Raw genomic sequence first — 12755 nt, forward strand, 5'->3', positions numbered from 1 at the left:
ACCCCTGCACCGACGACAACGACCAGTGGCGTAGACAAGGGGTGCTGACGGGGGCCATGCCCCCCCCCCCCCCCCCCCCCCCCACACCCACACACACACAAAAAAAGAAAGTTTTTCTTGTAGTTGTATATCTATAGCTAAAATACAAGAGTTAGGTAATAATAAGTTAAAATTTATTATGTACTTAGCACATATATGTGTTAATTGTTATGACTAGTGAATATTGCATATTGTATATATACATCTATTCTATTTATTAGCATTACAACTATAGTTAGGGTCTGTTTGGATTCGTGTGGCAAACAGTTTGTTGGCTAATTTTAGCACCTTGGCTTCCAAACAGACTGGCTAATAAATTTGCTAATTGTTAGTCGGAAGGTTGGTAAACTGTTTGCCCATTAGCTATTTGACCTTGCTAATAGGTGTTAATAGATCATATAAAGAAAAAAAAGGACATCTATTAGCTAAGACTCCAAACATATCCTGACTAATTGTTACTGACTAATTATTTGCCGGCTAGCAAACAATTAGCCAGGAGGATCTAAACAGAGCCTTATATATATATATATATATATGTGTGTTGTGGCCCCCCTAAGAAAAATCCTGGCTACGCCCCAGGCGAGGACGACCCCTCCCACTATATCAACGACATCGTTAAGGACATCTTCGAGCGCGAGACCCTCGCACTGGCGGCGCCGTCCATGACCATGGAGGATATCTTCCGGGCCACCACCAGCTCGTCCATCAACCACCACGCCGTCTTCGTGTTCGAGTTCGAGAACGTGCAGATGGAGCTCAAGCAGCTGGCGGAGGCGGAGGACGACGGCGCAGGCGCAGCAGGGCAGACGGGGAAGGTGCTGTGCTGACAGACAGACAGACAACATGCATGGGCTAAAGTTTTGGAAAAAGTCCAATTTTCCTCTCTCAACTTTGGCGAGCGTTCGTTTTTCCTCCCCGAAAATCTTCTCTCCTCCAACTTTGAAAACCGTTCGTTTTACCTCGACCGGTTTTGGACGATGGTTTTATTACAATAACGGTGGTTTTGTCTTTTTCTTTTTTATTTATTTCGGCTGAATCTTTAAAAAAATCATGGCAAAACACAGAAAAATCATAAATGGAAATCAAGTTTTGTTGGACTCCACATAAATAGATCTATACAGTGAGTATATAATATGGTATGCTTTAGTACAAAGTTTTTGCTATAACCTATATAAATCTAAATAAATATATAACTAAGTTATACATGATTCAATGAGTATGAAATTTTTACTGCAGTTTAAGCATACAATAATTAGCCCATCATAAAGACTTCACCGCAATTGAACCATAGAAACTGTATCTATGAATTATTCCAATTAATTATATAAAAACTTAGAGCTAAAACTACAGCAAAAAAACTTTATACTAAAGTATATTATATTATATGTTCACTGTATAGATCTATTCATGTGGAGTCCAACAAAACTAGATTTTCTATTTTATGATATTTCTGTGATTTACTATGATTTTTCAAAGATTCAGCCGAAATAAATAAAAAAAGAAAAAGACAAAACCACTTTCACCGTACCAAAACTATCGTTCAAAACTGGCCAGAGAGATAAAACGGATGGTTTTCAAAGTTGGAGGAGGAAAGATTTCTAATTTTATAATTCGGGAAGAAAAAATGGACGTACGCCAAAGTTGAAGAAGTAAAATTGGACTTTTTCCTGAAGTTTTCTGTCGTCGTTTTGTTTGCTTCTTTGGGCCCAGGTCGAAGAGGAGGTGCAGAGTAACGCTGAGGGCGGGAGCAATCAGGAGGGCCGACCAGGCAAGATGGGTCAAATCATGGGGTGGGCCTCCAAATCGCTGAAGCCGCAAATCCTTCAGGCAAGATGGGAAGGGAAATCCGTTTTGGGCCACTGGGCCCTTATGCATGTGCACCCCCCATCCGCTGGGCTCCGCCTTCTGTCCAAACCTTGGAGATCCAGCCTTGGCCCTTGGAGTAGATAAAAAATCTCTGTCACACCCGGATTTAAGGGCAAACCCGGGCGCGTCTCAAATGTGTGCTAGGATCAAGTCTCACACATATGATGACTCATGTTATAGAAATCAATGTCATATCTTTATTAAATAATCGGAGTTTCTTTACAAAATAACTAAATACAATACACCATATGACGACGAGATCCTCCACCAACAAAGTTGACTGGGAGACGACGGCTTAGATCTCTCCGAACTCATCTTCATGATTCTCCTCTGGTGGTACCTGTTCTTAACCTGGGAGTGATTATAGCAAGGGTGAGCTCCCATACGGTCATCGCTCAACAAGTGTGGGGAATAATGTGTATGAGCTCACTTACGGTGGGGGCTCATGTGTAGTGTAAGGCTGATCAACAAATAATGGTTAAGGCTTAACATTGCTTTTAATAAGTTGGTCAAAATTTTATTAGCAATTACTAAGTATAGGTGAATACCAACCCAAAATAATAGATCATAAGTAACAATAATAATGCTTCCCACAATGCAATGCATGACAGGTTAAGTTTAATTCCATAATTTAATCATGCGAGAGTCCTGAGCCGCTCTTGACCGTGAGCACAGCTGATATATCAGTTTTACACTCTGCAGAGGTTGCGCATCTTTACCCACAAGACGTGTTTCCCGTGTAGCCAGGGTTAGCTAGACCCTTAGACACTTCCAAGGTGAATGGCTAGGGATCCACTGCGAGGCCTTTACAAAGTTCCACTAGCTTGAGAAAACCCGCTACGGTTTCAGGCAGAGGGGGGTATAGGAATCCCTCGTCCGAACAGCTATCACAGACAGTTCGACCCGAGAACCTCCCTATACTTGCGGCAACTCCTCCCCGCTTGCCCCTTTCGGGTAAGATAATCTCTCACTAGCTTTCCTAATTAATTGGCCAAGGGCGTCCCATTAAACCCTTGTGGTAGCACTGTTTTCTCAGGTTAAGCTCCATGTTCCAATTAACAAAATGATCTTATCATGTATGAGAGTAAACCAGCAATAATAAATTATATTGGAACATGATCATAATCATATATAGCGTTAATCTCAAAACCAGGTAGAGCAATAGCAGAACTACCCAATAATTCATTTATATGCAAGGTGTGGGGTAAACAAAACTAGGTAACCTATTAGGTCCCATCAGCTTAACCTAACAGTGCGAGCATTGGTGAGAACATAACAGCTAACATTATTAGGTCAAAGAATGTGATCAAGGACACAACTTGCCTTTTTGGGTGCAACTCCAGGTACTTCTCTAAGTTGGGCTTCAGGTTCCTCGTAACCTCACTTCTATTCGTAGCAATATATACAGATAGACAAGGAATAGATAAAAATAACATTACACCAAACATGAAAACAAACAGCGTAATAATATTCTACGCGTCGCTACGAAACCGTAGGTTCAAGAACCACTAAAATCGGAGTTAAAACGGAGAAGATATGGATTTTCTAAGTTTTCTATAATTATTCTTATACTATAAATCAACTTCCCACGGTTTATTCATTTTTCCGTTTATTTATTCCCATTGAAATGGCCTGTGGGTTCGATTTCTAGAGATGACAGGGTGCTCGGTGTAAAAATATGGACCTATCTGCGATTACTATTGACTAGGCATGGACGGCGGGCTGATTATGCAAAAATGTAGGGACTCTTTAGCAAGTATACGTGACCGAAGGGGTATCGCAATATATGGGCCATTGGATTCTCGATCTCCGGCTAGGATTAGATTGGATCACGACATAGTGCCCCAACAACTACCAACCACATATCTGCAGATCAGCGGCCAACAACTACCGTATACTAGAGCTGTCCGATCGGCGATCTACGCCCACCATCGCTACTGACCGAATCTTTACTCAGCTCTTAATCTCGGCCATTCGTTAGAGATCCGATGGTCACGCTATCTCCTCCTCCTTTACTGCCCTCCGACGACCAGCACGTGGTGGCACTGTGTGCCGACGGCGGCGCCATGGCCGCGATTCCCTGCCCAACACATTCGAGCCCCTAACCTCGATTCTATAGGCGCATCATGTGGAGGAGACGATGGGGAATTAGGAGGGCATGAACTCACTGGTGATTAAGGCCGTGGCGGTGCAGACCACGAGTAGGGCGACTCGGCGGCGATGAAGCAGCTCCGGTGAGAAATCTCCCGTACTCCGACCAACTATTCCACCCGGAAAATCCACGTACGTGGGCGGCGTGCACCGGCGACACCTCCCGTGCATGTGGTTGGAGCTGGGCGGCCCGGAGCGTGAAGGTCAACCGCGGCGGCCTTCCCCCCATGCTCTCTCTGTCTCTCTCGACCCTCTCGCTCTCGGCATGCGCGATGGCGTAGACACGAGACGACTTCGGTGGCGAGGCGGTGGCGATGTGCGGCCCGTCTAGCCCTGGCGACGTGATGCGGTGTCTCTCCTCCTCCACTGGCGCTCAGGGACTCGACGGGGTCGGCGGTGGCTCAATAGGCTGCGAGGGCCAAGGGAAGGGTCGGCTTTATACGCTAAGGAGTGGGGGTCGTAATGGCCAGAGAGGAGTTTGTTACGCGCAGCCGTGGATCGTATCCCGCCTGGATACGGTTGTTATAGAGTTGGTTACATATGGACCGAACGTTCGGCTGGAACGGCGGAATACGCGCGCGCGAAGTCCGTTTCGAGCTGGGAGACGGTGCTGACCTCCCGGGTCCAACGCTCAGAGAACGCAAGAGGCGCCCGATGCGTGCGCGTCACTAGCCTAAGGGGTCCGCCGGTCAGCGTTGAAGCGGGGGCGCTCGACGGCCCTCATGGCTGAAGCAACGGAGGGAAGGGGTGGCTAGGCCGGGGCAGATGCTTTGGGCCCGCGAGGCTGGTTTCTTCTTTTCTTTTTTCTTTTTATACATGTTTTCCTTTCTCATTTTCATAATTCAAATTCAAGTTGGGTTTCGAACTTCCACTCAAGTTTAAATGCACAAACAAAAGGAATCAGCATGAATGCAAAGTATTTTACTCATTTATTTGCTACCTATTTAAGTACATACTTCTAGATATGAAATTCACACACGCAACATAGTTATTTCAAGGAAAAATATTTTCTAGTGTATAACCATTATTAAGAGATGCTTTTAATCTTAAATCCTTAAAGAACATTTACAAATATAAAATTAAACAAGGGATGACTTAATTCATATAGGAATCTTCTTACTTAATCTTTTATTAGAAGCCGTATTTATTTTAGGAGAAGTAATTTCAAGGGTGAGAAAATTCTTATTAAAAGATATTTGAATTTCAAACCTTTGGAGAATTTTATTTAAATTCCCAAAATAAAATTTTGGGTGTTACAAATTCTACCCCCCTTAAAAATAATCTCGTCCTCGAGATTAGTAAGAAAGGGATGCAGAAAGTTCTGTGTGTAGTTTTGACTTTTTTTTTAGTTTCCAGTTAGTTTTAATGTTCCCAAAAGTTTCTTTTCATTAGCAAGTGTGGCTAGAAACACATGGGTATTTTATGTTTTAGCTAATAAGTAAGATTAGAGCAGATTAGGACAAGAGAAGGTTTAGACAAGGAAAACTTCTATCCCGGAAGGTGGATCCCGTCTTATTTGGAGATCTTGTCTGGCTTCTGTCCTTCCTAAACAAGGTTGATATCCTCCTTGGTCTTGGTGTCTCTGTCGGAGTTATGGACATATAGTTAAAATAGCTGTGAGTAGGATAGACTACATTCGGTGGGTCGAAAATCTGGTTAGATGTTAGGTTGGAATGGATGGTCATCATGAACATGTTGGTTATGGATGGTCATCATGAACATGTTGGTTAGGTCATTTGTTCATGGCCAAGTTGGTCTAAGGCACCAATTTAGGATTAAGTGAACTAGGTGAGAAAAGAGTTTCTAGGTGTGGAGTTTAATCTATTAACTAATCTGGGTTAATTTGCTCTACCCTTTAGATTAGTGCAAGAAATGTGAACCAATTAGACTAGGTCTTATTAGATTAGATTAGATCTAATTAGTTTTGATTAGATCAGACTAGTATTAGGTAAGATTAGATTTATCTACATTAGTTTAGACTAGATTAGATCAGATTAACCATATTAGATTAGATCACATTAGTTCACATTAGTTTAGGTGGGATCCAGATTAGATTGGATAAGACTAGGTCTTACTAAATTAGGTTATAGATTATTGTTATCCTTCTAGGTTGGGATAAGTAGATTCATTAGGATAAGATGGAATCTACTAAGGTTAAGATAGAATCTTTTAAGATAAGATGGATCTATCAGATGGATCGGTTTTTTTATGGGGATAACTGAAAGTCGCCTAGAGGGGGGGTGGATAGGCGAAACCTAAAAATTAAAACTTTATCCCCCAACTAGATCCCTTGATTAGTGGTTAGAACAAGATAAACAATTTATCGGAGTATAAAAGCTAAGTCCTTTGCTTGTAAAGAATGTTGCTTTAAAATAATGCGGAATTGATAATCAATACAACTACTAGATATATGGATAGTAAAGCAAGAAGGCTTAGATGAGAAGAGCAAAAAGTCAAGTTTCTTTCTTGCGAAGTGTTGCTTCACTAAATGAGAATTTAACTTGAAGCAACACAAAATGATATTAGCAAAGTATAGCGCAAGAGAACTTAGAGAAGGAAAAACAAATAAATCACAAGCAATAAACACAAATGACATGGGTGATTTGTTTTACCGAGGTTCGGCCCTCGAAGGCCTAGTCCCCGTTGAGGAGTCCACTTAAGGACGGGTCTTTTTCAACCCTTTCCCTCTCTCCACCGATCACACAAGGATCAGTGAGCTCTTCTTCTTCTCAAGGATCACTCTCGATCCCACAAGGACCACCACACTCTTTGGTGTCTCTTGCTAGCTTTTACAAGCCTCCAACACTTTGGAGGAAGTTCGAATGGGAGCCAAAACTCCACGCGCAAATGAACACAAAGATGAAGCACACACTATCTCTCAATGGATCTCACAAGGCACTAGGGCTAAACTCAATTGAGTAGCTCTCAATTGCTTGCTCTCTCTTTTGTGGCACTTGTGTTGGTTGTAGTGGGCTAAATCTTGTGTATAGGATGTATCAATGAATATATGTGGTTGGGAGGGCTTGAGTATGTCAACTAGATGACTTGGAATGTTGCTTGGACTCCCACACCCTGAAGTGGCCGGTTGGGGTGGTATTTATAGCCACCAACCAAAATATAGCCGTTGGAGAAGGTTGCTGGCGATGGGCGCACCGGACAGTCCGGTGCACACCGGACAGTGTCCGGTGCGCCAGCCACGTCATCCTATCCGTTGGGGTTGGAGCTGGTCGACCGTTGGAGGCTTTGTCCTCATGTGGCACCAGACAGTCCGGTGCCCCTCTGTCCTTCTGCTCTGACTTCTGCCGTGTGTACTGTTTCGCACTGTACGCTGTCAGAGTTGACCGTTGGCGCGAGGTAGCCGTTGCTCCGCTGGCGCACCGGACAGTCCGGTGTACACCGGACATGTCCGGTGAATTATAGCGGAGCAGCCGCTGCAAATTTCCGAGGCTGCCAAGTTCCGGAGCCGCGTCCTTTTGGAGCACCGGACACTGTCCGGTGTACACCGGACAGTCCGATGAATTATAGCGCGCCGGCTCCTGGAAAATTCCCGAGGCTGAGGAGTTCTGCTCGAGGTCCCTTGGTGCACCGGACACTGTCCGGTGCGCCACCGGACAGTCCAGTGCGCCACCGGACATTCCGGTGCGCCAAACCAGGGAGCCTTCCGGGATGCCTTTAGCTCTCTATTTTGAACCCAACTTTGGTCTTTTCAATTGGCTTGTTGTAAACCTTTGACACCTGTATAACTTATACACTAGAGCAAACTAGTTAGTCCAATTGTTTGTGTTGGGCAATTCAACCACCAAAATTAATTAGGAACTAGGTGTAAGCCTAATTCCCTTTCAATCTCCCCCTTTTTGGTGATTGATGCCAACACAAACCAAAGCAATATAGAAGTGCATAATTGAACTAGTTTGTATAATGTAAGTGCAAAGGTTGCTTGGAATTGAGCCAATATAAATACTTACAAGATATGCATGAATTGTTTCTTCATTTTTAACATTTTGGACCACTCTTGCACCACATGTTTTGTTTTTGCAAATTCTTTTGTAACTCCTTTTCAAAGTTCTTTTGCAAATAGTCAAAGGTAGATGAATAAGAATTTTGAGAAGCATTTACAAGATTTGAGATTTTCTCCCCCTGTTTCAAATGCTTTTCCTTTGACTTAAACAAAACTCCCCCTTAATGAAATCCTCCTCTTAGTGTTCAAGAGGGTTTTGATATTAATTTTGAAGAGGGTATATCAATTTGAAATTATATCATAAGTAAGATACCAATTTGAAAATACTTCTTTAAAACCAAATTGAAAGACTATACCAATTGAAAATTCATCATTTCAAGACCTTTTAAATTTTGAAAATTGGTGGTGGTGCGGTCCTTTTGCTTTGGGCTAATACTTTCTCCCCCTTTGGCATGAATCGCCAAAAACGGATACTTTGAGTGAAATATAAGCCCTTTCTATAAGTTGTCTCCCCCTTTGGCAAATAATATATGAGTGAAAGATTATACCAATGTGGAGAGCTAGTGTGGAGTGATGGCGAAGGATAAATGGTACCGATAGAGTTGAGTGGAAGCCTTGTCTTCGCCGAAGACTCCATTTCCCTTTCAATCTACGACTTAGTATAGAAATATACTTGGAAACATATTAGTCGTAGTCATGGTACGAGAATAATAAGATATATGCATTTGTACCAAAATGAAAGAGATATGATCAAAAGTGATAGTCGCCTAGAGGGGGGGGGGTGAATAGGGCGAAACTGAAATTTACAAATATAAACACAACTACAAGCCGAGGTTAGCGTTAGTAATAAAGAAATGAGTCCGCGAGAGAGGGCGCAAAACAAATCCCAAGCGAATAAGCAAGTAAGACACGGAGATTTGTTTTACCGAGGTTCGGTTCTTGCAAACCTACTCCCCGTTGAGGAGGCCACAAAGGCCGGGTCTCTTTCAACCCTTCCCTCTCTCAAACGATCCACGGATCGAGTGAGCTTTCTTTTCTCAATCACTTGGAACACAAAGTTCCCGCAAGGGCCACCACACAATTGGTGCCTCTTGCCTCGATTACAAGTGAGTGTTTGATGACAATGAAAGAGTCAAGAAGAAAGAAAGCGATCCAAGCACAAGAGCTCGAAAGAACACAAGCAAATCTCTCTCGCTAATCACTAAAGCGTTGTGTGGAGTTGGAGAGGATTTGATCTATTTGGTGTGTCTAGAATTGAATGCTAGAGCTCTTGTAGTAGTTGAGAGGTGGAAAACTTGGATGCAATGAATGGTGGGGTGGTTGGGGTATTTATAGCCCCAACCACCAAATGTGGCCGTTGGGGAACCTGTCTGCTCGATGGCGCACCGGATAGTCCGGTGCACACCGGACATGTCCGGTGCCCCTGCCACGTCATCAGTGCCGTTGGAATCTGACCGTTGGAGTTCTGACTTGTGGGCCACCCTTGATGTCCGGTGGCGCACCGGACAGCTCCTGTTCATTGTCCGGTGCGCCAGTATGGGCAAACCTGACGTCTGCGCGCGCTGCGGCGCATTTATTGCTTCTGCAGGTAGCCGTTGGCGCGGGATAGCCGTTGTGCTGGAGTCACACCGGACAGTCCGGTGCACACCGGACATGTCCGGTGAATTATAGCGGACGAGCCGTTGGCTTTTCCCGAAGCCGAAGAGTTCCTGAGGCCGCTCCTCCATGGCGCACCGGACACTGTCCGGTGTACACCGGATAGTCCGGTGAATTATAGCGCGAGTGCCTCTGGAAATTCCCGAAGGTGACGAGTTTGAGCTGGAGTCCCCTGTTGCACCGGACACTGTCCGGTGGTGCACCGGACACTGTCCGGTGGCACACCGGACAGTCCGGTGCGCCCAGACCAGAGGGCCTTCGGTTGGCTCTTTGCACTTTTGTTGAACTCAACACTTGGTCATTTTATTGGCTATGTTGTGAACCTTTGACACCTGTACAACTTATACACTAGAGCAAACTAGTTAGTCCAAGGATTTGTGTTGGGCAATTCAACCACCAAAATTAATTAGGGACTAGGTGTAAGTCTAATTCCCTTTCAATCTCCCCCTTTTTGGTGATTGATGCCAACACAAACCAAAGCAAATATAGAAGTGCATAATTGAACTAGTTTGCAGAATATAAGTGCAAAGGTTGCTTGGAATTGAGCCAATATAACTACTTCATAAGATATGCAAGGATTGTTTCTTACTTATTACATTTTGGACCACGCTTGCACCACATGTTTTGTTTTTGCAAAAATCTTTTGTAAATCTTTTCAAAGTTATTTTGCAAATGGTCAAAGGTAAATGAATAAGAGTTTTGCAAAGCATTTTCAAGATTTGAAGTTTTTCTCCCCCTGTTTCAAAATGCTTTTCCTTTGACTAAACAAAAAAACTCCCCCTAAATAAAATCCTCCTCTTAGTGTTCAAGAGGGTTTTGAGATATGATTTTGAAATACTATTTTCTCCCCCTTTGAACACAAGAAGATACCAAATTGACAATTATAGTTTAAAATTAGGTGGTGGTGCGGTCCTTTTGCTTTAGGCTCAATCTTTCTCCCCCTTTGGCATGAATCGCTAAAAACGGAATCATTAGAGCCCTTTAAGCTAGTTTCTCCTCCTTTGGTTATAAATAAAGAGTGAAGATTATACCAAAGTAGGAGTCCTTTCGTTTTGCTCTCTCCCCCAAGGATAGAGAGCGGCTCGGAGTGACGGCGAAGGATGAGTTACGGAGTGGAAGCCTTTGTCTTCGCCGAAGACTCCAATTCCCTTTCAATACACCTTATGACTTGGTTTGAAATAGACTTGAAAACACATTAGTCATAGCATATTAAAGAGACATGATCAAAGGTATATTCATGAGCTATGTGTGCAAGTTAGCAAAAGAAATTTCTAGAATCAAGGATATTGAGCTCATGCCTAAGTTTGGTAAAGGTTTGTTCATCAAGTGGCTTGGTAAAGATATCGGCTAATTGATCTTTAGTGTTAATGTAAGAAATCTCGATATCTCCCTTTTGTTGGTGATCCCTAAGAAAATGATACCGAATGGCTATGTGCTTAGTGCGGCTGTGCTCGACGGGATTGTCGGCCATTTTGATTGCACTCTCATTATCACATAGCAAAGGGACTTTGGTTAATTTGTAACCGTAGTCCCGCAGGGTTTGCCTCATCCAAAGCAATTGCGCGCAACAATGTCCTGCGGCAATGTACTCGGCTTCGGCGGTTGAAAGAGCTACCGAATTTTGCTTCTTTGAAGCCCATGACACCAAGGATCTTCCCAAGAACTGGCAAGTCCCCGATGTGCTCTTTCTATTAATTTTGCACCCCGCCCAATCGGCATCCGAATAACCAATCAAATCAAATGTGGATCCCCGAGGGTACCAAAGCCCAAACTTAGGAGTATAAGCTAAATATCTCAAGATTCGTTTTACGGCCGTAAGGTGGGATTCCTTAGGGTCGGATTGGAATCTTGCACACATGCAAACGGAAAGCATAATGTCCGGTCGAGATGCACAAAGATAAAGTAATGATCCTATCATCGACCGGTATACCTTTTGATCCACGGACTTACCTCCCGTGTCGAGGTCGAGATGCCCATTGGTTCCCATGGGTGTCTTGATGGGTTTGGCATCCTTCATCCCAAACTTGGTTAGAATGTCTTGAGTATACTTTGTTTGGCTGATGAAGGTGCCCTCTTGGAGTTGTTTGACTTGGAATCCTAGAAAATACTTCAACTCCCCCATCATCGACATCTCGAATTTCTGTGTCATGATCCTACTAAACTCTTCACATGTAGATTCGTTAGTAGACCCAAATATGATATCATCAACATAAATTTGGCATACAAACAAATCATTCTCAAGAGTTTTAGTGAATAGAGTAGGATCGGCCTTTCCGACTTTGAAGCCATTAGCAATAAGGAAATCTCTAAGGCATTCATACCATGCTCTTGGGGCTTGCTTGAGCCCATAAAGCGCCTTAGAGAGCTTATAGACATGGTTAGGATACTCACTGTCTTCAAAGCCGGGAGGTTGCTCAACATAGACCTCTTCCTTGATTGGTCCATTGAGGAAGGCACTTTTCACGTCCATTTGATAAAGCTTAAAGTCATGGTAAGTAGCATAGGCTAATAATATGCGAATTGACTCAAGCCTAGCTACGGGTGCATAGGTTTCCCCGAAATCCAAACCTTCGACTTGGGAGTATCCCTTGGCCACAAGTCGAGCTTTGTTCCTTGTCACCACACCATGCTCATCTTGCTTGTTGCGGAAGACCCATTTGGTTCCTACAACATTTTGATTAGGACGTGGAACTAAATGCCATACCTCGTTCCTTGTGAAATTGTTGAGCTCCTCTTGCATCGCCACCACCCAATCCGAATCTTGAAGTGCTTCCTCTACCTTGTGTGGCTCAATAGAGGAAACAAACGAGTAATGTTCACAAAAATGTGCAACACGAGATCTAGTGGTTACCCCCTTATGAATATCGCCGAGGATAGTGTCGATGGGGTGATCTCGTTGGATTGCTTGGTGGACTCTTGGGTGTGGCGGTCTTTGTTCCTCTTCCTCCTTGTCTTCCTCATTTGCATCTCCCCCTTGATCATTGCCATCATCTTGAGGTGGCTCAATTGCTTGATCTTCTACTTCATCAACTTGAGCCTCATCCTCATTTTGAGTTGGTGGAGATGCTTGCGTGGAGGAGGATGG

General features: G+C 43.7%; 1 protein-coding gene across 1 annotated transcript; it reads left to right on the forward strand.

The window, feature by feature from the left end:
* Positions 1 to 618: 618 nt before the first annotated feature.
* LOC111589547 (uncharacterized) lies at positions 619 to 2244 on the forward strand. The gene is made up of 2 exons (XM_023300398.2): positions 619 to 854; positions 1750 to 2244. The coding sequence occupies exons 1-2, from the start codon at positions 702 to 704 to the stop codon at positions 1987 to 1989; spliced, it is 393 nt and encodes a 130-aa protein (XP_023156166.1). The 5' UTR covers positions 619 to 701; the 3' UTR covers positions 1990 to 2244.
* Positions 2245 to 12755: the final 10511 nt, after the last annotated feature.

Source organism: Zea mays, chromosome 6 (assembly GCF_902167145.1).
Source record: "Zea mays cultivar B73 chromosome 6, Zm-B73-REFERENCE-NAM-5.0, whole genome shotgun sequence".
Lineage (NCBI taxonomy): Eukaryota > Viridiplantae > Streptophyta > Magnoliopsida > Poales > Poaceae > Zea > Zea mays.

Coding starts and splice junctions, on each gene's coding strand:
- LOC111589547 (XM_023300398.2), top strand. CDS start 702: ATGACCATGGAGGATATCTTCCGGGCCACCACCAGCTCGTCCATCAAC. Junction 855..1,749: donor CAGCAGGGCAGACGGGGAAG/GTGCTGTGCTGA, acceptor CTTTGGGCCCAG/GTCGAAGAGGAGGTGCAGAG.